Genomic DNA, 25,592 nt, shown 5'->3' on the forward strand with positions numbered 1-25,592 from the left:
TCGATTAGATTTATGAAATTCATTTTCCTAAAACGAAATTCTCCAGCCAATGGCCGTTTTGCTATCGAAGCTTTTGTTTTGTACTTTCCTTCTTCGTATTCGAGAAAATGTATACGTATATATATTTGGTTGGTCCATAAATATCTTAGATCTTGGTTTCCTTTCTCATTGCGACAAAAGAGGGTGATATAGTCCAACTAAACTTTGTACCGTATAATAGACCGGATCATTTGAACCACATTAAAGTTGCTGAGTTGAGGCCGCTGTTCGCTTCTTTGGACTTGCTTATGTACTGATATTAATCACCAACAATTAATCTAAAGGACATGAAAAATGTCCGGTTTATCTTTTTCTTGAGCTTAGAGTTGGTTTTCTTTACTATTAAGTATGCAAACTCTTAAACTATATACTTTATAACTATAAGGCATCTATCTATACCTCATACTAAAATCTGAAAATGAGATGTTATATTATGCTTTCACTTCTTAAGTATTCAATCGATCATCATAGAATTTTGCATACGCATTGTCTTAGTTACAGCAAAAGATACAGTACCTATAATCAAGAAAAGAATATTGTTTTAGAGTGATTGGTTTCTTTTCAATAGTAATGCGAGTAAAACCTTGTGTTTCTATTTAAATTAAATGTCCCAAACTCAACAGCCCCAGACCAATTACTGACACTATTCTACTATTATGTTACATGATATAAATCTGTTGGAAAATATATTCTTAGGATATTCTTGTTAGCTGTAATAAAATATTCTGGCTTATGTTATAAAGAAAGGTGTAGGTTTACACGAAGACGCTATCAATTTTTCAAATTATTTAGTAGCGATACGTCCTACGGTCAGATTCATTTCACATTCAACACAGAGTATTGGCTACGAATCGCAATATCAGAGCTCAATAAATGTGTAAGCCTTTTAAGGATTCATCGTGTGTCGTCTCTTTGTCGATTTCCGTCCTCCGAATGTACTATTTCTATGGGGTATTGGTGATATTGAGATACAGCAGTGTTTCGGACTAAATATGTTAACTGAGAATATATTTATATATAATTTTTTTTTTCTATATACATATTATATTTTATCAGAGACAATTTTAATAATTCTATACAAAATCAATTGAGATTGATTGACAGCATACTGACTGTTGTTTTGATGACGTTATTAATAACCTTGTTAAATTAAAGATAGTTGCATCCATACTAATTAAAGTCATTTTTTGACTTTTAAATGTCACACTAGATGATAAAATCAATAACATATTATACATATTACATTTATTATAAAAATGCATTATTACGAATATACTCATATACTTAATACTACTTAACACTATAGCTTTATACGTCTGTTCATCTATACTAGATGATGACCGGTTTTTTTTTTGATAACGCCATCTTTTTGTGTCTTTAAAGCGGTTAGTTGCCCTCAATTAAGAAAAATAGTATTATTATTCGTCAATAGATGTCGGGAAGATTTGATTATTGAAAACACGAATAAAACAACATTTTCTGAAAATAAATCGTAGCTAGATCGATTTATCGCCCCCGAAATCCCCTGTATACTAAACTTTATAAAAATCGTTGGAGCCGTTTCCGAGATTCAGATTATATATATACAAGAATTGCTCGTTTATTTATTTATTTAGACACACCAACAGCAATACACACAAAACATTCAAGCTTAAAATTAACATGTATAAAAATTAAGTACTGGTATGTAAGCCAGTTACAGGCATGTACAGCAATCTCTTATAACACACTATGACATGTTACAGCAATTTTACAAACAGCGGAAAAATAGGCTAAATTTAAATGTTAACAGTACGACAAAAAGTATATTTGAAAACAACATGAAAACAAGAGCTAACTACACACACTACTAACTTCACAGATTACTAAATAAAAAAATAAAAAAGTCGAGCGCGGTTAAAGGTATAAGAAAGATAAGATAGTTATAGGAATATTTGGAAAGTTGAGCTCATGGGTCGACTGATGCTGAGCAGTTTCAGGAGCGTATAGACACCATGAAGGGAATGCTGTATTACTTTGGGGCAGAAATGGACGCCGGTACTATAGGGTTGACACCGATAGAGACATGATAAATAATTCCATTTGATTTTACATGTTGATGTTATTGCTTCATCGGAGAACCAATGTCGGGCCACTCAGTCAATTAGTTTTTGGTTTCCTCTTAAGGAATGTTTGCTGAGATTGCCTATTATTATAGCTACCGTTATCAACTGATTTCATATGTACTTACGATTCATGTTCTTCTTTAAATTCTGTGTGTAACCCTTATATAAATACGTAGATTATTAAGGTTGTAAATTACGGTTACTTAATTAAGTGTATTACATATTATATATTCCTAATTAAAATAAATGAAACACATGGCCCCAAACTAACGTTCCCGGTACAATTACAACGGGAAAGATAAAATGTAACAGATATATTATTATAACACCCAGATATAAGAGAAATAATTCTGTTTGTATCACGAATGTTGGCCCGAAGTGTGAATAAAACCCGCGATCCTCGGTACCGTGTTGTGAAGACGCTAACTACAGCGCTACCGGATCAGTCAAAAGTCTAATCACTCAACAGTTCCATTCGTTTGGATGGAATCAATCTGCGCTAACATAACTACAATTACATTAATATATAGTTCCACGTCCGACGGTTATTAGGAAAATGGACCTTCAAGGGGTACAGTAAAGGATGTTTTCGGTACTCGAAAGGCGAGCACATGAAATAACCGGACCCGCCTAACGACCTAGGCTATTTATTAAGCTTCCACTTTTATAAATCTATACATAAACCGGTGAGGTCGGGACCATGATTCGGCAGACTCTTAACAGGCAGTTAAGAATTTGAATGGATTTGATATTATGTTACTTTAGATATTAAAAAAAAAAACGATTCAAAGTTTTCGCATTGAAATTGTGAAGTTTCAAGCGGCCCTTAAATTAATCGATGCCTAAGAGTCATTTTGTGAAAAGAATAATGACATAAATTGACCGGAATGACTAGTTCTATTTCGGAGGCTTAGACGCGAAAATTTCTGTGTTCTTATGAAAATCTGAAAGACTGTTTTAGCCGCGTTGCCGGCGGCTCGAATTAAGAAAATAAGCAACTCTTTTAGGGGGCTGGGTGTACAACTTTTCAACAAGATCCCACTAAACGTTCAATTACTACCTGTTCATAGATTTAAGAAAACTGTCAAGGAACGTTTGTGCAACAAGGCATATTATAAAGTTAAGGATTATTTACTAGATGGCACTACGTGGGAATGAGGTGTTCGCTGCTGGCCTTTTCATTTTTGATTATTATTATTATTATATTTAATTGTATTTTTTGACTTGTTTTTTCCTTTATTGTAAATATTTTTATTTATTTAAAAAAAAAAGAAAATATTTGAGAAAAAAAACAAAAAAAAAGCCCGCTGAGTTTGTTTCGGCGGTTCTTCTCAGGATTGTGGCTTTTTTTAGAACCGGTGGTAGAGTTAACATTCTTATTTATATTTTAACATTCAACAAGTGTGTCATACTGACATCTAAGTTGAAATAATTGATTTTGAATTTGAATTTGATAAAAAAAAAACGATTTATATTCGAAGCTAAACGATTCGTTATCCCACATTTGTGCTGTCTGTAAAATTATGATAACTCTATTCCTAAGTTTGAAACTCTTTTAAGGTCACCCGTTGGAATATCAACAACAGTTCAATTCACTCTACAAATGTCACTGACCTCGAATTGACCTAACAGGTTTCTGCAAGTAATAAATAGGTTATGGATATTGTAAGAAGTTGGTGTGTCAGCTTCGCGTGCTGTGCCGCCATTAATAAACCTTGTTCTATTGATTTTATGAGGTTTATACCGTCGTAGAGAACGCTTTTGTGTACTACAGAGCGTGCTAAATAGAAAAAAAACGTGTGGTAATTAGTTTTTTTTACGAATACACCGGGCAAATGACGCACGTGAAATAAACTTAATGCTAAAGTGCTATAATTTGAATTTAGAGGTCATAACTTGCTGTACGTTAATAATAATTTATTCATTTTGTTGCTACCGTTGACGGTGTTAACCTATCATCTCTTAATTGTGATAGTCATCATATTAAGGTAGTTTAAGGTAGTTTAGTTATTAAGGTAGTTTTTTTTCGTATCGTAGACGATGAGGTAGCGGTTTACCTTATGATAAGCGATTATCACTCAGCAATGACAGAAACACAGACGCACTGCTATCATACATTAATGTGTTTGACTAATACGTCCTGTCTGTGCTCATGGGCCCGAAGGTTTGCGACGTTAAAAATACATTGATCTGTTTTCTCAAATGCGCAAAAACTTGAAATATGTGTTAATACGTTACACAGGTACGTGCATCAAACTCTAAATGTGTTCTCATGTGTTTTCTCGAACATTCTCATAACATCAATTATGTATTCGACCTGTGCGCATATAAAACGCTAAAATAAACTGATCTGTTTTTCAAAACCCGGCAAAACTTCAGTTATGTATTACACCGAAGCGGGCATCAAACGCTAAATATACATACAGTAATTTGTTTTTCCAAACGCGCCAAACTTCAATTATGTGTAACACGGGTTCGCGCATCAAACGCTCAGAAAGTTATAGCTAGATTATATGTTATTGTGTATTAATTGTTTGTGCAAATAGCTGTTTGTTCATATAATCTATAGACATACCATAATATAATATTATATAAGTAATATAATAATAATTCAAACATCAGACAATCATTTTTGTAGATACGCGCCAAGAAGCCTAGATTCAAGCCAAGGTTCATCCCGAAGCATCTGCTCTCGAGTTGTCAGGTCTCCTTCAGAGGGGCTCGGGCTGTTGTTAGCTAATCCCACCCCTTCTGACTGAGCCTTTGCCCGCCCACCTGTTCTGGTGAAACTGGAAAGGCCTCAGGGTCAGCAGTAATCCTTCCATCATACAAAAGTACCAAAGCACAGTTAGCATTGCACAATATTGAGATATCGACGAAGAACTCTTTAGTCTAAGATGAACACGGAAACTGCAAAGAATTCGAAATGTCAGAAAGAATCGAATGGCAACAAAACCGTGAGATTAAGCCATAAAAGCAGTTTGAGTTATATCTATGGCACGTAATAATCTAAGAAAGTACAATGAAATGTCAATTCAAAAACGCATTAATTCTAAGCATAGCTAAAAAAGTTAATATTTAAGAATTCTAAACCTATTCTTTTTTTTATTGCTTAGATGGGTGGACGAGCTCACAGCCCACCTGGTGTTAAGTGGTTACTAGAACCCATAGACATCTACAACCGTAAATGCACTACCCACCTTGAGATATAAGTTCTAAGGTCTCAGTATAGTTACAACGGCTGCCCCACCCTTCAAACCGAAACGCATTACTGCTTCACGGCAGAAATAGGCAGGGTGGTGGTACCTACCCGCGCGGACTCACAAGAGGTCCTATCACCAGTAAAACCAGTTAATTCACAACGTATTAAGCCGCTTCAACGGTTTTAATGTAATAGAACTAATATTAAACATTTTGTTTCAAAGCATTGCGTCATTGTAATATTTAAAATTCCTCATTATAATTTTTATTCTGTATACAAAAGGGCAAATTTACATAGCTCATACTCGACTCGGCGCTCTGCCTTTGTGCGACCTTTTTGTGGTAATTTTTATTTACACTCGGCGAATATGTTCGCATACTTGAAGAGTTCAGTGCTTGTATTTTATCGGCAAACAGCCAAGTTTGTAGGGAAACGATTTTGGGTTGTTTGTTTTTTTTTTTTTGGTTACATTAGGATTTATTTTGAAATTAGAATCTCTGTATGCCACAATCTTTTTTTTCATTTGATACTATGCCATTGTATAAATCGTTATATTCTTCTTCTCTATATATAAAAATGAATTGCTGTTCATTAGTCTCGCTAAAACTCGAGAACGGCTGAACTGATTTGGCTAATTTTGGTCTTGAATTATTTGTGGAAGTCCAGATAAGGTTTAAAAGGTAGATAAATCTGAAAATTTTGTTTTTCCTTTGACGTGTCCCTCGTCGGACGGATTCCTTTTGTTGGTTTTAACTGTTTTAAGTTTATTTTTTATACAAAAGTTTAAGTCTTATTTATCGGTTGAGGCACTACGAAGTCTGCGGGTCAGCTAGTATATAATACATTATTAATTACTTAGTAAGTAATAAACTAACATTATCTTTTAAAAAAATTTAATGACCCATTGAAGAAAATCTGTCTCTATAATTTGGCTCTTGTTTCTTCGATCAACTGGTCAAAGTGGTATCAAGGTCAAATCATTACGTAAACGCCTACACGAATAGTATTTTCGAGAAATAACAGTTAAACTTTTGGTGTGAAATTAATGTGATAGAATTAATTCGGGAAAAGTATAATATTTCTTCTCTAAAGTGACCGGACGATGTCTATTTTTATGGTCCGCAAAACAAACAAAAAATATTCGTCCGTGACCATGAAAACAGTTATAATACAGAAATAGTAACAGGTATTTGAAGCGTCTAAAATAATAAACGCGAAATTAGAAAGTACTTTTGATATTTATGATTACGACTCTTGAAAAGCGAAGAAAAAAAATACTATATGTAGAATTTACATAAAGTTTCTCACGAATACATAATGGATTACAAAATAGCGATTCAAAATTTCAATTTTAGCGCTTTCTGCTAATTATTTGTAAGACGTAATTTGGCCACACGGACAAGTCTGTGTCTTGTGTTTTTGAAATGAAATACAGAAGTTCTGAGAAATCACAATAAGCTTATTAAAGCTAGGTAAATGAGGATAATACTGATAACGTTATAGGGACGTTATTTTAAAATAAAACGTATTTTTTTATTCATAATTATTAAAAAAACATGTTTTCTTTATTGCCTGTGTAGGCAGACGAGCTACAGCTCAACTGATGGTGAGTGGTCACTGTCTCTCAGGCACGCTAGGTATGCTAGGAGCACAGCCAAAAAAACCGCTGATTAAAACTTAAAAGATGAACTTTAAATTATGTTTTACTACTAATTAGAAGCGGACTTGTTTGTTTATAAAAAATGTAAGTTTGAATTCGACTACTACAGATTTAAATTTGTAATTCTGTACAAACTTTATGACTTCAAATCGTGTTATTAAAACTTAGAAAGCTATGTCGGGCTTAAATTAACGAATTTGGATGCTTAAGTATTAAAATTATTTTGAAACTTGTCTGTTGAGTACATCATTTACTATCTTAACCATATTTACTTTGAGAAAAGTTTATCGTATAATTTTCTGTTTATCTAATTACTAGCGGCCCGCTCCGGCCCCGCTCGGGTCTTTAACAAAAATTTCAACGATATTTGACGTTAACACTTATTGCGGGATAACTATAATAGTTAGATATGTGCTGTCGCGACACTTTTTGTAAATAATAATGTGTTCTACAAAGTCGTAGTACATTATTTTATTCTATCATCAATAATTTTCGCAGGGCACGCGATGTAAAGAATATTTTAGGTAATTTTTTTACACCTTGGGTTACATTATTGGAGTTCTAGCAAGGATCCCAATTTTTTTTCGAAAAAGATTATAGCCTATGTCACTCGAGAATAGTGTAGCTTCCAAACAGTGAAAGAATTTTTTAAATCGGTTCAGTAGTTTCGGAGCCTATTCAATACAAACAAAAAAACAAATCTTTCCTCTTTATAATATTATTATTAGTATAGATATTTGTGAATAAAACTATGTATTTTTTAGACCGTATGTATTTAGTGAAATTTTACTAGTGCCATAATTATTTTTTTTTTTTTTTTTTTTTTTATTGCTTAGATGGGTGGACGACCTCACAGCCCACCTGGTGTTAAGTGGTTACTGGAGCCCATAGACATCCACAACGTAAATGCGCCACCCACCTTGAGATACAAGTTCCAAGGTCTCAAGTATAGTTACGACGGCTGCCCCACCCTTCAATCCGAAACGCATTACTGCTTCACGGCAGAAATAGGCAGGGTGGTGGTACCCACCCGCGCGGACTCACAAGAGGTCCTACCACCAGTAAAAAAATTAGTGGAACCTTTAACTTCTAGCGTCAATAATTTACACTAAAACATCAGAGTTAAGTTTTTGTCACTAGTCGCAGAGGGATGCTTTCCAAGAGTTAAGTTCGGATCAAGTTCCTTAGATAAGAGCACGGAACTGACGCTCCGTGGGAGTTGATAAATTGATACAGATTGTGACTAGTTGAAGTTTTTGTGCACCTGTTATTTGTATCCCTAGTGTATTCAGATTTGGAACTGAGGACGTTTAGAATTTATTTGAGATTGTTTTGTGATGGAATGGCACGAATAACTATGGACATTGTTTTATTTTTATTTTTATTCCTTAGGTGAATGGACGAGCTCATGGTCCGCCTGGTGTTAAGTGGTTACCGGAGCCCATAGACATCTACAACTTAAATGCCGCCACCCACTTTGAGATATGAGTTCTAAGGTCTCACATTTGAAGGGTGGGGCAGCCGTTGTATGTTTAAAAGCGATATAGCACTTATTTGTCATGAGACCACTGAAACTATCCGTCTGATAGAATTTAAATTTGGCATAGTTACTTTTTTTCTATGTAGGCCCTCAGTAAGAGCAAATTTTAGGTAAATATAATTTTTAAATTCAATAAAATATAAAACAATAAAAGTACATGTTTTAACAAGATTCCCGAATCGTATAAGACATATGTTATAATAACCCCACTGGTAGATTCCAGAGCACCATCTTGTCTGAAACAGCTGCGATTACATACAACTGCTGCCGATGTAATCATGCTTTAATATTTTACATAGTGTCTAGTCTAAGATTTAGCCATGAATGGTTGGTTAATCGAAATAACTAGTAAGATTCGCAGTTGCCGTTATTGTCAATAACATTAATAAGAATTCAGATTATTGTTACGGCTTCGTCTTACGTACGTACGGCTTGGAAATAGCAAATATATATTTGGCGGTTAAAATTTTTGAAAATGACTCGCAAAAACCGAAGATATTTAAATAGCATTAAAAATCTAAATTTAACATTCCGAATACTAAGTTATCTTAAGAATTAAAATTTAAAGATATTTCGAACTTCGAACACTTCAATTAAGGTCAAATAATAAGGTTTAGGTTTTAAATCATCTATCAGCGTCATTTCGAGAAAGCGGCACGACACGAGAACCCTCTCATTGTGGCCGCCGGTAGCTAAATTCTCGATTCTGCGGACCGAGTTGTAAACAGTCGACGTCGCCTAAAACACGTCATTTCGGATCCACCCCATTCACTAAAGGTGCTTTTAGGTACCCCAAGCATCGGTCATCGTTCTTGTTGAACCCGTCGCTTGCGACGAAGGGCTCGGCGAGTAAATCAACCCACAGACATAGCCCACTGAGCTCGTCGGATATTCTCAGTGGGTCGCGTTTCCGATCCGGTAGTAGAGGCACTGCTTTTGCTAGAGTTGGTGTTAGCAACAACGTCAGGTTTGAGCCCCGTGAGCTCACCTGCTATTTAAAGCTACGCTGAAATGCTTTCTCAAGACCACCAGCTTAGTTACAAAAAAAATATTTAAGCGATCACGACTCACAGATCGGATTCAAACATCTTAAGATGTTTTTGGAGTCTTGGTTCTGGGTGACAGAGTTGCGTTACTTTGACAGTAATAATTACATAGGAGATGATGCTTACTAGGGATGAGATACGGGAATATATTAGCAGTAACAAGTGGTGGCCGGGGTGTATCCCTGCTCAGACAGATTAATTAATGTAGGATTCAATGCAGTTAATCTCATGTCTCAAGATCGGCGGTGGGTTGTGAAATAGTACATTGCCTTTGTACTTTATGAACTTATTTATGAGGAACAAGAAATAATAGATTCAGGGTCGAAAATTGTGCATAATTAGGCGTATATTTAATATTTAGCTATTGCCTCGCTGGTTGTTTCACTGTAGAAATAGGCAGTTTGGTACACGTTTGCAATCACAATGTACTCTACTTTCAATAATTACGCAAATTGATATTTTTTACGGGTAGGTAATAATTTAATACCCCGTAAGCCGTGCTTATAGCGTAAGCTTAAAATATTCGTATTAGCTGCGTATCTTAATCACGAAATCGGTCGTTATATTAAAGTTATTAGAGTGAGGCTAAGTACTATTTATGTTCTATAAAAATTAAAATAATTTTTCGATAGATTGCGATCGCCGAGGTCAATCCACAGCGGCCTCGCTTCAGGTTATTTTTACAGAAACCTTTAGTAAACCGGTCACCGATCGTATTGTAATTTGCATGCGAAACGAACACGATATGTTTTATGTTTTTTTTTATTGCTTAGATGGGTGGACGAGATCATTGTCCGCCTGGTGTTAAGTGGTTACCGGAGCCCATAGATATCTAAAACGTAAATGCGCCACCCACCTTGAGATATAAGTTCTAAGGTCTCAAGTATAGTTACAACAGCTGCCCCACCTTTCAAACCGAAACACTACTGCTTCACGGCAGAAATAGGCAGGGTGGTGGTACCTACCCGCGCGGACTCACAAGAGGTCCTAGCACCAGTAATGTATGTATAAAGTTTGTCGTTTATTTTTAATTTACAAAAATCAAAGTGTAAAATGTGTGAAATTTATTGAAAAACAAGGCCGAATGTCTTTGGTATGCCTATGGTGACACACCTATGGTCTTAGTTTTCGCACCGTTCCACAATTGAGATTTTCATCTCATTGCTCCAAGTAGGTAGTAGAATAAACTTTGTAACGCCAAAAATCCCGGCGGCCATCTAGAAACGTGTGGGCGGTGAGTTCGTTTTCTCATCTACAAAAATAAAGAAAACGCAAAGAAAATGTTCAACAAAAATTCGTTGAATAAAAATTGTAATCAAGATTGTCGTAATTGGGCCAACTTTTTTTGTTATGAAAACACGTTCGTATTTGAGTCGTATTTAATTTGTTCTTTTATTTTACAGTTAAAAAGGCGAACTACGTTGGACTACAAGGTCAGTATAAGATATTTTAATATAAAAATTAATGAAGAGAAACCACTTTGTTGTTCGTCCGATGTTGTTTTGTTTTTCATGTATTTTAATTCAATTGGAGTAGTACAACACGTATACATGTGTTATATGTATAACTTTGCCTAAAGTTTAGAATGTATTTTAACTAATATTATACGTGTGATTTTGAAGGAACGTAAGTATTACCATTTTATCTATTTTCCCCTGAAGTGGGTGTCGAAGCTTTGGTCATCACTTAAAACTAGGTGGGTCGTAAGCTCGTCGGCTCGTTGGTCTAATGATGTAAATCAAAGAAATCTAATTTTAAATATAACGTCATATATGTACGCACACGTCTCTATTCTACAACAAACATTGGACACATACCATAGCATTCTCAAATACAGGCCTTTGTGAAGTGGACAACAAAATTCCTGCTTCAACCCGTTGGTTTTAGGTACACATTCCTCTAACACATCCATATGTTTACAGCAACGCAATTCAACACGTACGTGACACTGAAGTTGCAGAATGTCAAGTCTACGACGGTGACAGTTAAGGGTCCCACCCCATGTTGGGAGCAAGACTTTCTTTTGTGAGTATTTTCAACTTTTTGTACTACTAAGTCATATTGTACAGTTCACCTTTTATGTAAATGTTCGTAGCTATATTTCGTGGGTACGTGAATTGTGTCAGGAATATTAATCACTGTGACAGTCCCCTGTTTCACCAGCGTTAAATTTCTATTACGATTTTTTTACGGGATTAAGATTAGTTTTTGTGTCTCTCCGATCTGTCTGTATATCTCTTAGCAATAGATCAAGAAAACGAATAAGTCAAGAAGCTTGACGGTGCTCCTAGTATTACTGTCGTCTGTGTGGAATTACTTTATAATCAAGTGGACCGTATGTTCGTCCGTCATTAGCCGTTAAAATGAATTACTATTACTATCTTTATACTACATATCTATCTATAATATTACTATCTGCTATAATAATATCGGATTTAAAATAAAATAAAAATAGTATATGTCGAATAGAATGAGGTTATGGGTGTAAATAAAAGGGAAGACGTGATTTCAATGTATGTAATTTACATGAAATACAAACCACTAAATCGTGGCTTGGAAGGAAGGTATGCAAATGAATTTTACTAATGAGAAGCAAGTCATAATTATTTCACAACTTTTAATTATGAACTCACAAGAATTACCTAGTTAAACATTTTTAAATGCAAACCGACATATATTGTACTCACAATGTTTCCTTTCCGAGAGCTGGAGCAAAAGTGCCGGTGTGACGCAGGTCACTCCCTTTTTATACCATTTGTTCAACATCATAACATTTAGTGTTACCCACAATATTTTTACAAAATAATTATTAAGGTAATCGATGCAGTTTTACTTTGTTAAATTGATTTGATTTTATTACAATTGATTTTAAAATATTAGCACTAAAATAATCTATCAGCGAAAGTAATTCATGTCTTAGAATTGACCAATCACAATAAATGTGACTACCACCATTTTAACAAAAATGGAAGTAGTTAAAGGAATTCGGCCTCTTAGTAATACAACGCCTAATTATTAACGACATTGACATTGCGACATTGTTCACAAATCAACAAATCGTCATTAAATAATTTAAACAATAATTTTATAATGAATAAACTTAAAATCAAGTTTCTAAAAATTGTTGCGGCGACATATACTATGTATTTGGGGTACGGATTTTCTATTTTGATAATTGCGTTAAGGCCAGATATGACATATATAATTTATATGTACATTTACTTAATATATACACATACTAATATATACACATATTAATTTAAACATATAATATATGATAGGAGATATGAACACACATTAGCTTTAGACTAACTTTGTGATGTTGAGAACTATGTAATATGATACTACCGAACAGTTCGACGATGGTTTGTTAGTAAATTCTTAGCGAAATACTTGTTTGCATATTATGAACAATGGGTTCGTTAGAAAGCGAATTCACTTTTGTTTTGTACAATATGTTTCCCGTAACTTGTTGCTATCAAAGTCGAGCGAGTATATAGCATTCCCGATTGTTATTGCTTAACGTTGTTGCTTATGCGAGAAGCAACACGCAAATAAAGTTTTAGCAAATCTTTCAATGTTTTTTTTTTTTTTTTTAACATTACCCCCACTATAAATAAATATTTACTAACAATCACGCCACGTTAACTGGTCCCGTTATAAGTTCGTAAAGAACTTGTGTTACAGGTATCAGATAACGGAAATAAATATAAGATTTTTATTATACACATACATATATATTTAATATACATCCATAACCCTGGAAAATACATTTATATTTATCATACAAATATCTGCCCTTGGCGGGATTCGAACCCGCGACCCCCTTGTCTACACCAGACGGACGTTGTAAAACGAAGCCAATTTAGATCACGAATTGAAAAAGCAATTCGTTTGGTGTTTAAACAAATCGTTTACGTAATTATTTTACGGCTTCTTGCATTCACCGAGATGACTCAATAAGCCGAGGTTTGCTCAGACTAATTTAAATTCTATTTATATTAATGTGAATTGATTCAATATACTTGAAACTTTTATTAAAAAAACGCGCCAGTCGGTTCCGTCGCTATTTTATATTAGACTGAGTACAACGCTCGAAATTAATTGCAAAAATATTCTGTTAGTTTGTTATATATAGGTTAATATTATATTATAGGTTATCAGTTGGTTTCCTTCTCAATCAACAATAGTTTTGAAGTAAATACAAATAGGTAATGGTTCAGAAAAGTCCCGGGTGCTACTTTTAATGCAAGCGGTAATAACCATTGTTTTGTTTTGTTAATTTATTTTATCTCGACCATTACGTATACAAGGACAATTGCGAATACTTGTGGAGATCCTCGAAGGAAAAGCGTTTGCACTCGGCGATTAAGCGCCAATAATCTCACAGTTAATTGCAGCTATTTAACGCGAAACAAAATGGTTTTACGCTTCATGCGTAACATAACGAGCCGCCCCAGTGAAGTAATTATGAATACCCTATAACCTTAAAATTTTGTCACAAAAATCGAATTATACAGAAAGTTTATTTCGGTATAGAAAAATCCCTATTATTTATGTATATGATACAATGAATGCAACGAAGCGATTCATTTATAGATCTTTGAGAGCACGTCAGTTCGATTTTCTATTTTCAACCATTTTCATAATATTTTTAGAAGAGAATTTCTGTAGAACGATTAATCGGATGTCTAAATAAGCTCTCTTGCTTCTTGATTTGACATTGTCTTGCTCTAATTAGTCACATGAATTCACACAGCTGATGTTAAGATATTAAAACTACAACGCGACGCTTTGTGAATGCAGGATGGAAAACTAAATTTTTACGATATAATTAAAACTTAATTATATCGTAAAAATTCTTTCCGCTCCTTGAAGTCGAAACGGATGGCATAATTGCAAAAGAAACAGGGAAAGAGACAATCATGATGAATAACCGTGCGGATTTGCAAAACTTCTTATCAGTGAGATTAACAGCTAAGCGCGTGTCAATTTAAGAACTGTTTTGAAATCGTTTTTGTGAAATTCTCTCCGCCTATCCTGATTTAAGATTTAGACGTGCTTGTACTATACGTTTTCTTAGTGAGATAAATTTGTTCACATCACATGTTATTACAGCAAACGTACCGTGCTTAGTCTGAGTGAATGCTCAAACTCACCGTCAGGATTTTAGATGGGCCGTTCAATCTCCTGTGAACAATCTGTTCCATCTATTTGTTCGTTTTTTTCTACGTTAATATTATTTAGGCCTTAGAAATTAGAAATTATTTTGTTTAAAATTAAACGTTATCGTTTTTGGCGACCATAGCTTATACTACTACTACTGAGCTGGCGCTATGACCCCGAAGTGGGTCTTGGCCTCCGACAATAAACTTTGCCATTCATCCCGGCGCTGAGCAACACCTTGCCAGTCCGACACTTGGAGCTCCCGTAAATTTCCTTCCACAGCGTAAGACCAGCAGTACTTGGACCTCCCTACGGGGCGGCGTCCCTCCGGTACACCCGCGTACAACCGTTTCACAGCCCGATCCTGCTCCATACGTACTACATGCCCAAGCCATCCGAGCCTCCGTGCCTTCATCTCCCCTAGAATATTTGGCTCACCAAAAAGCCTCTCCACATCCTTATTTTTCCGGACGTGCCAAGAACCGTCTTCTTTTTGAACTGGTTATTTTTCTCAATACCTTTCGCTCCGTCACGAGAAGTTTTGCCTCTTCTTTCTGTGTAAGCGTCCATGCTTCGCATCCATACAATAAGATCGGTCTGACTACAGTCTTGTATATCCGAATCTTGGTGCGCCTGCTTAGTAGCTTCGAAGAGAGAACCGGGTGTAGGGCTGCACTGCATCGAAGGGTATTTTGTACACTAATTTCGATCTCATCTTCCCTGTCATTGGTGTCTGTTACAGTGCAGCCAAGGTACCGGAATTTGGCCACTCCTTTGAACCTCGTATTTCCTACAACTATGTCTTCTCGCTTCCGTCTTATGTTTTTGTATCGACGCATGTGAAGATAATCTGTATTCTCGTGGCTCACACGAAGGCCAGTCCGAGAGGCTTCTTGTTGGTAGAGGTTGCTACTAGGGAAAGTAGAATGACGGTACGAGTTGGCGCTTCTCTCACTGATGAGTTTGACGTTGTGACTCTACTCAGGCAGAGGGACGCTCTGTCACCAATGCTGTTCAATCTGGCACTTGAGTACGCCATACGGAAAGTGAACACACTTAATGGCGGAGTGTGGCTCAATGGACAGCATAGGGTGATAGGATATGTCGATGACCTCGCTCTACTTGGAGAAAGAAAGCAGCACGTAATCGACGCACTCAACCATAGCTTATGAACAGCAATATTTGTAAGGAACAGTCGTGCGCTCTATAGCCCAATTTCGATGATTCATGATCAATTATTATCTTCACTTGTAGACCAATAAAATTAATTACTATTAAACTACCCAAATTAATTAGGATTTCACGGTTCAATGCGGTCTGAAGGCGGCATATAACTGTATAGATGGTTTAGTAGGGCAATGCCTTGCATCTTACGACATTATAGGCTACATGTACAGTTTCAGTGCTAGTTGTCATTTTTTTTATTGAGATATGAGTTCTAGGTCTCCGTATAGTTACAACGGCTGCCCCATTCTTCAAGCCGAAACGCATTAGTGCTTTACGGCAGAAATAGGCAGGATGGTAGTATCTACCCGTGCGGACAAGAGGTTCTACCACCAGTAGCTTTCCTGCACACCTAAAACACAATTTACTTTCAAAACCAGTCAACAAGCAGATAAATTTGTACAATAGGCGGTCTTATCGCTAAAAGCGATCTCTTCCAGACAACCGTTTAATATAAAAATATAGGGTATGTTGCTTATTGATAGTGTTCTACTATCGAAGGCAGAGGTCGAAAAAGGCTCCTAGGTCATATAAGAATCTTCTGATAAAAAGTAGGACAACATTTTATTTCCTAATATCCGGTCTTCTATTCTTACAAATAACCTAAAACAATACAGATTGAATTTTGTTGAAAAAAATTTCCTGCACGCTTGTCTATCGCGAAACTCATTATGAACTTGCAGCAATGATAAAAATCTAATGACGGGCCTCGATCGATATTGACCGCGTTACAAGCCAGATGAACTGCAGAATGCTTCTTTAATCATTTATATTATTAGACTGAAATCATTTCGATATTATTCTAAAGGAATTTGAAATGAAGAATACGTACTTAAGTTAGTTAACTTAGAAAATACGTACTTAGCTAATAATATTCAGAATGATTTGCACGGTGACGGAATAATGTCGTGTAATAAAAATGAAAGCCGCAAAACTCACATAATTATTAGTGGTGGGGCGTCTTGTGAACTCACACGGGTAGGTGACCACCACCCTACTTATTTCTGCTGTGAAGCATTAATGCATTACGGTTTGAAGTATGAGGTAGTACTGTGAAACTGAGACTTATAACTAATATTTCAAGGTGTATGGCGGTCTACTACGCTGTTGATGTGTATGGGATCCGGTAACCAATTAACAACCAGGCCGTGAGATCGTCCACCCATCTAAGCAGTAAAAAAATAATAAAATTAATGCCTGGATTAGCTCACAACCTACTCAATATTAGAATCGGGTTTCACTGGCCTTTAATAAATAAAAATATAAAAAAAATCTTTAATCAAGGTACGTCTTCTGTAAATAATCTTACTGTGTACATCAGTGTGATAATAACGTGCACAATAAATTTTATTGCGTATAATATCCGTTTGTGCTTATAAAAGGGCAATTTGTTTCACGGCGTCCTCCGTAAGAGCGATATAATTGAAATTGTCACGACATCGATAAAGTTTTAACGGTGGCCATCAATATTCTAATGCTGTAAAATGTTTTATTCTGATATGTAACTGTGTCGTGTATATTTTAAAATTAAATTTGGAATACTTATATTTCGGAATTTCAAATTCGAAAAAAAGTGGTAATAGCCGTCACATTCTACAGAATAGGCTACTTTTGGAATCATAAATCAATTTAAATTCAAATTATGATTGGGTTGACAGTTCGGCCTCGAGCATAGATTATACACTTAATATATTTGAGAGCCTCGAGCTTCGTGATGGGTGGCGGTATTAACAACATTATCTCTGTGTTCTTATAAACAGTTAATACCAGGCTGTTAGCATGAGTAACAGTAAAATATAGGTAAACCATAAAAATCAAGTAAATCATACCTCTAGTAAATACCTCGTGTTAAAAACGGACAATTTTCAAATGTATTTATGTTACCCCCGAAATCATACTTTTAGTTTTAGGTTTTAGGCCTTTTAAGACCTAAGTTTCTTGATTTTAGTAGTCAGGTTGCATTCAGTATCGGTAGTAAAATTCTTCTAAAAAGATCTTTAAATTAAAAATTCTCCTTGAAATTTGCATACGTGTTTTGTGAATTTTTGTCTTCTGAAGTCCGAATGATTTCGTCTGAAGTCCGGATTTCCAAGTCTCCGACAAAATTTTCAACGGAAAAACAAATTGTGTTTCCCGCTCATCACACTAACAACACACCGTAGAGTATACGCACCTGCTAAAGCTGTACCACAAATAGACGGAAAGGGGAAAAAATGCTAATAACATGAAAATTACACTTATGGCGTGGTGAGAATGATAAGTGGGTGGGTGGCACCGACACAAGGGGTGACGCGATAGTATTCATTTAAATACGAACAGGCGCACCACGATGAAACTCGTCTTCTGGGCATGCGCCCGTAGAAACTTCAATTTTTTTTGTTGATATTCTAAAAAGGTTCTAAATTCCTAATGAAACGTAATAAATCCAACCTTTACCCAAATCAAAATACGATGTACTAAACCAATATAATGAAACATTCCAAATTTATTAATCATGTGTTAATGTTTTTTTTTTTTTTTCTGAGATGGGTGGACGAGCTCACAGTCCACCTGGTGTTAAGTGGTTACTGAAGCCCATAGACATCTACAACGTAAATGCGCCACCCACCCTGAGATACAAGTTTTAAACATTTGTGAGTGTTTCGAAACACATACGAGACAAGAGCAAGCAGTTACGAAACTGAAGACTAAACAGTTTTTTTTTTGCTGATATGGGTGGACGTGCTCACAGTCCACCTGGTGTTAAGTGGTTACTGGAGCCCATAGACATGTACAACGTAAATGCGCCACCCACCTTGAGATATAAGTTCTAAGGTCTCAATATACAACGGTTACCCCACCTTTCAAACCGAAACGCATTACTACTTTATGGCAGAAATAGGCAGGGTGGTAGTACCTACCCGTGTGGACTCACAAGAGGTCCTACCACCATGCATCCTAGCGTCACTGACCAACTAGATGATCATTCAACGTCAGCCGTAATAAAGACACGAATTTCAAGGGTGTCAAAGTTTGTTAGGTTTTTGTAATTTTAATCATTTAAATTTTATTAGTACCACACAAGCACAGTATAAAACAGCAGACGGCTCTTGTCAAACTTAAAAGGAGTATATTGTTTACAATTGCCGATACTGACCTGCGGCGTTTTGTTTATGTGGAAGCGGTCAGGTCAAATGGGGGTGTAACGTAATCGGGCCAGTGTTGTCGAATGCCCCAATAAATTATGAGACGCGTGCCCTGTCCGTTACGTGCTATAATTCGTCGAAGAATGCTGAGATTTCAGTTATTCATTGCATAAAATAAAAATAATAAAAATCGGTCATGATTAAATCGAAAAAGTAGTTTTAATTATGTGTACGAAATGCGAAAATAAAATAAAATACAGTATGAACAGATTCTGTGAACGGCTATGAAAAAGTAAAATAAGAGCATTCTTCATTGACGCTATATACACTATGGGATGGTAAATTAGTTTTTACGTTGGGTTGACAAAGTATAAGAACAGTAAAAATCGTATCAATCTATAATTAGCCTAGGCTAGTTAACGAGGTAGTTGTAGAATGTTAGGTAGATGCATGTGAATAAAACTACTAAAGTCTTCTAGTTTGAATTAAGTTAGGGTATCCACGCAATTCTGTAGTTGACGATTCTTTACGAACACCGACAAAGGTAGGTATTAATTTAAACATTAGTCTAATGGACAGGAGGTAAAGAGATCTTTTTTGAAGCCGAATAAATGGCCTAAATTTATTCATTTAAGTACTAAGCTCAGCATAAAATACATATCTTGTAGTAATTTTATATTTTGTAAACCAGCAATGAAGCGCGAAGCCAACCTCAACGTTGACAAACACACGAAAGCACTTTGAACGATAAAATTGTGGTTAAATTACCTATCGAAAGCAATTTTTTCTTCGATTTTGTAAGGAACTCGATCAGTAAGCCATAGGGGTGTAGGAATTTAGATTCTTAGCTCTCTCAGTTAGACTTGTGAAAATTGAAGAAAATAATAATTAAATGTATGCATTAGATTTAGCAATCTTCACACAGTCGTAACATTGGTGCTCATACACTATGACATGTCCTTCTTCAAACGAGGCTTGTGGAGAGTATTAAGCGGTAGGCAGCGGCTTGGCTCTGCCCCTGGCATTGCTGAAGTCCATGGGCGACGGTAACCACTCACCATCAGGTGGGCCGTATGCTCGTCTGCCTACAAGGGCAATAAAAAAAAAAAGCTATTGATTAATGAAGCTATTTTATAACTAGTGAGATCAACGACATCAACCTGGGTCTCCTGGTTGAGGTGTGGAACAAGGGCGTCATATGGGACCGGGCGCTCGGCTATCACTATCTACCACTCGCATCTGTCGCTTATGATGAGGTAAGAAGAATAGACCTTGATTATTAAATCACCAAATAAACATCCATCACGTAAATTATAATTCGACTGAAAAATCATCGTTGTTAAAGAAATGTGATTTTTTTAAGGCACAGAAGCTTAAGTTCTTAAGTTGGACTGTTAGCTTTTTTTAATATCAGGTAATCTTTTCCACCCCTTTTGTGGTTATAGATCGACAGAAGACTTACTGGTGGTAGGACCTCTTGTGAATCCGCGCGGGTGGGTACCACCACCCTGCCTATTTCTGCCGTGAAGCAGTAATGCGTTTCGGTTTGAAGGGTGGGGCAGCCGTTGTAACTATACATGAGACCTTAGAACTTGTATCTTAAGGTGGGTGGCGCATTTACGTTGTGGATGTCTCTGGGCTCCAGTAACCACATAACACCAGGTGGGCTGTGAGCTCGTCCACCCATCTAAGCAATAAAAAAAAAAAAAGAAGAGTGCTCAGTCCACTTGGTATTAATTGGTTGCTAGAGCCCATAGATGAAATAGTGTGAATGCTATCAAATGTCTAGAAAGATAAGGTCGATACTTCGTTAGTGGTTTAAAATGAACGTTCTATCAATAAAACCGGAACGGAAAGTTTATTTAAAGTGGTAATAGACAGGACAGTAGAGACTAATGCAGCTTCATAATAATATGCATTATCATCATTGTCTGGCTATTATATGTAAAATAATCTCACTAGATTTTCTAAAACAGCTTACTTAAATTTTCTACTCTAATAAAAATTTAAATCTAAGATAGTTTTATTGTGTGCGTATTCAGTAAATATATTCAACCTCAACCATCTTCAAATAGAAAATTGCGAGGCGATTATAGTTTTTTGTAAAATTATGATAATGGATGACGCGGAGCAGTTTCGTAGAAAATTCAGCTGTGCTTATAGGTTGGTTTAAATTTAACATTTTGAAATGAATTTTAATTTCGAGCAAATACGAAATTCATTATATTATCATTGCAATACTGAACAAAATACTGACCACAGTATTGATGATTTTTTTTAAAAACTAGCTGATCCGGCAGACTTCGTAGCGCCTCAATCTATATCTATATCTATACTTAATATTATAAAGAGGAAAGATTTGTTTGTTTGTTTGTTTCGAATAGGCTCCAAAACTACTGGACCGATTTGAAAAATTCTTTTTCCATTAGAAGCCGACATTGTCCCTGATGAACATAGGCTGCTATTTAAAAAAAAAAAATGTTTTTTTTTTTTGTTTCATGTGTGTTTTAATGTTTCCGAAGCGAAGCGAGGGCGGGTCGCTAGTCGATAAATAAAAGACCTAAACTTTTGTATAAAATAAACTTAAAATAAACAAAAGGAATCCGTCCGACTGGGGGGCACATCAAAGGGAAAACAAAATTAATATTTTTATTTACTTCTGAGCATTTTCATATTTATCAACCTTTTAAACCTTCTCTGGACTTCCACAAATAATTCCAGACCAAAATTAGCCAAATCGGTCCAGCCGTTCTCGAGTTTCACAGCAATTCATTTTTATTTGAAGAGATTTTTATTAAAAGTCTGTACGTAAACTTAGCAATAAAGCTTATTGTAACCCAGTGAAAAGCATTTCTTAGACCTACGCCCGCATCTTCTGTCCCAAATTAATGGTATTAAAAAACATACCTTGAATAGTGCCAACAATCGTGCAAAGTTTCAACTGAATAGGATCAAAGACAGTAGTTGATATGTTCACAATAATCTTTATTTCTGAAGTCATCGTGGCCTAAAGGATAAGGCGTCCGGTGCATTCGTATGTCCGAATCCTGCAGGCGGGTACCAATCTTTCTAATGAAATATAATACGTTCTTCACAAATGTTCACGATTGACTTGCATAGTGGAGGAATAACATCGTGTAAAAAAACAAATCCGCAAAACTATAATTTGCGTTAAACTTGCGCAAAACTATAAGAGCCGCAGACCGGGCTCAGTGGTGTAGATTGGGAGAGGCCTATGTCCAGCAATGATTGATAATTTGCGTAATTACTGGTGGTAGGACCTCTTGTCACTTCGCACCACCTCACCTATTTCTGCCGTGAAGCAGTAATGCGTTTCGGCTTGAAGGGTGGCGCATTTACGATCTAGATGTCTATGGGCTCCAGTAACCACTAAACACCAGGTGGGCTGGGAGCTCGTCTAACCATCTAAGAAATAAATGAAAAAATTTATTGAATTTTAGATTATTTAATACATTTTAATGTATTTCTGTTCAGCATGAGTGCGGTGGTCGTTGGGTGGAATTGGAGGCGCAGTTGATGATGCGAGGAGGCGCCGTCGTCGGCACCAATGGTCCCACGGGCCACACCTTGCTGCTTGATTGCCGGTTCGAACCGCCTTTCGGTAAGTACAAATTTTTAGCAAGATCTACTTTTTCGTGCCCTTGGTATGGTCGATATGAAAATTTTGTAGATTTTTAACTTAAGGTTTTACGGTTATCGGTATTCGTTCGAAACAGTTAATAGGTAAAAAAGAAAAACGGTTCGCGTGCAACTTGGTCCACGTGAATGAAGTGAAACTTCTCTTTCGATGTGCAGTATTGCGGTTTTTTTCATTTTTCGTCCTTAAATCAGATTGCTCTTGTAATAGGGAATGCTGTGTATAAGAGATGCGACATCTTCAACATTTATATTATATATATTTTAAATTATAGATAGAAAAATAAATATATATATTTTTTTAAAAACTTCAATAAAATATTGGACGCTACTCGTTGCTAACGCTCGCGCTGGCCTGTAACAGGTATACTACGTGCGTGCGTTCGAGTGCCACGCATTCACTCTCGCTCTGTCTCTTTCTAGCATGGTTTTTTTTTCCTATGCTGATAACCTTGAGATGCTATTTCAGCTTCACCCTAACGTGTGTAGGTGAGCTGACGGGGCTCAAACCGAAGTGTTGCTAACACGGACCCTAGCAAGAGTAGTGCTTCGCAGAATCTACCACCGGATCGGAAACGCGACCCACTGAGAAGATCCGGCGAGAAACTCAGTGGGCTGTGTTTGGTGGGTTAAGTCGCTTGTCGAGCCCTTCGTCGCAAGCGACGGGTTCGACGAGGACGGTGACCGGTGCTTGTGGAGCCTAAAAGTACCGTTAATGGATCGAGAGTATCCGTAATGATGTGCTTTGGGCGACGTCGACTGTTTACCATTCGGTCTACAGGATCGGGTATGTAGTTTCCAGCGGCCAGGACAAGAGGGTTCTCATGTCGTGCCGCCTTCTCGAAATGGTGCAATGATGTCGACTGTAGATACTTACTGACAGAGTCGAGCTCCAGGTCTTCGTGGAGATCCACGTTCCTCAGGAACTAGTATGGTAGTGTTAAAGGTTAACCTTGTTGGAAGTCGCATTAGAAGTTTCACTTCAATATAACACATTTTTTTAGTAAAGTTTTCCACAATACTTCAAAACATAATTTAAATTGAAGATTAATGAATAGGCAGGTATAGTTTGTAGCGGAAGATCTTATTTAAAGGCGATCTCTTGCAGACCGCAGAGGTTTTATTACACGATGTCGTTACTTTGTCGTACGGGCCATTCGTGAATTCATGTCAAGTACGTATTTCGTTGGAAAAATTGGTACTCGCCTGCGGGATTTGAAGACCGCTATAGTCGCATCAGTCGATACGAGTACCTACGCCGGATTTTATCCTTTAGACTACGACGAATGCGGCTTAACTGGTGGGTTTTAGTTGATGTTAATGTCAAGTTATTTCGACGCCAACGGCTGCATCTAAATTGACTAATATTACAGGTGGTAGGACCTCTTGTGAGTCCGCACGGGTAGGTACCACCACCCCGCCTATTTCTACCGTGAAGCTGTAATGCGTTTCGGTTTGAAGGGCGAGGCAGCCGTTGTAACTATACTGAGACCTTATATCTTTTTATTTTTATTTTTTATTGCTTAGTTGTGTGGACGAGCTCACAGCCCACTTGGTGTTAAGTGGTTACTGGAGCCCATAGACATCTACAACGTAAATGCGCCACACACCTTGAGATATAGTTCTAAGGTCTCAGTATGGTCACAACGGCTACCCCACCCTTCAAACCGAAACGCATTACTGCTTCACGGCAGAAATAGGCGGGGCGGTGGTACCTACTCGTGCGGACTCCTAAGAGGTCCTACCACCTGTAATTACGCAAATTATAATTTTGCGGGTTTGATTTTTATTGCACGATGTTATTCCTTCACCGTGGAAGTCAATCGTGAACATTTGTTGAGTACGTATTTCATTAGAAAAATTGGTTCCCGCCAGCGAGATTCGAACACCAGTGCATCGCTCGATACGAATGCACCGGACGTCTTATCCTTTAGGCCACGACGACTTTTTTATCTCAAGGTGGGTGGCGCATTTACGTTGTAGATGTCTATGGACTCCAGTAATCACTTAACACCAGGTGAGCTGTGAGATCGTCCACACATCTATGCAATAATATAATAATAATGCTGCCCTATCCAACTCGTATATTTTAGTCAATAGTACTTTTACGATTTTAGCTGGCATTTTTTACTTTCGTTTTATTATTTCCGATACTTAAAATACCTTACAGTTTTCTTTATCACGACGACTGAATGTTTTTTGATAGATTTGTAATAAAAATTAACGATGTTAAATAAATAATAAAATGGCTACCGAAGGAAAAAGTATGTTTGTAAAGGTTTTTTGCTAAACAAAAATTAGTTGCTCAGTTCGTTTGCATATTTCGTGAACCGGAAATCTAAAGTGAATGCAGATGGCGGATGCAGCTCTCCACGTAATACGGGAGATCGTTGACCCCAGAGTTTTAATTGTATTGCGTTGTGCAGTAATATGTTTGATGACATCTTGATAGGACTTCTTTGTGTTCAATTCAGAGACCGGTTTCTTTCGCATCCAGTACGTTTTTATGTCCAAGATATTAAGACGTTCCAGATTCGCCTTTATTGAGAAGATAAAAATGTATTAACGTTTTTTACGTTTCTTTGTCACGAGATCTGCTCGAGAGACGTTAGAAATCGTAAAATTCTTTAAAATAAACGCGAGATTAAATCGTAAAACTGTATCAGATCGTAAAATTTCATTATACACTGAATCGTTAAACCAAACCAAATGGAATATAATTCTATTTGTTGATGTGTGATTGTTGCAATTAGTGTGCAATTATTATTATTATTTATTATTATTATCTATATATTAATACGTGAAGCAAAAACTTTGTACCCCTTTTT

General features: G+C 36.4%; 1 protein-coding gene across 1 annotated transcript in view; it reads left to right on the forward strand.

Moving 5' to 3' along the window:
• Window positions 1-25,592, forward strand: part of LOC101743696 (protein unc-13 homolog B) — a 374,291-nt gene that overhangs the window by 39,735 nt on the left and 308,964 nt on the right. Inside the window, exons 2-5 of the mRNA XM_062674747.1 lie at window positions 10,996-11,025; window positions 11,515-11,617; window positions 20,249-20,363; window positions 22,603-22,729. Of these exons, the coding sequence (XP_062530731.1) occupies window positions 10,996-11,025; window positions 11,515-11,617; window positions 20,249-20,363; window positions 22,603-22,729 (375 nt within the window). The remainder of the gene's footprint in view (window positions 1-10,995; window positions 11,026-11,514; window positions 11,618-20,248; window positions 20,364-22,602; window positions 22,730-25,592) is intronic.

Source organism: Bombyx mori, chromosome 21, assembly GCF_030269925.1.
Source record: "Bombyx mori chromosome 21, ASM3026992v2".
NCBI lineage: Eukaryota > Metazoa > Arthropoda > Insecta > Lepidoptera > Bombycidae > Bombyx > Bombyx mori.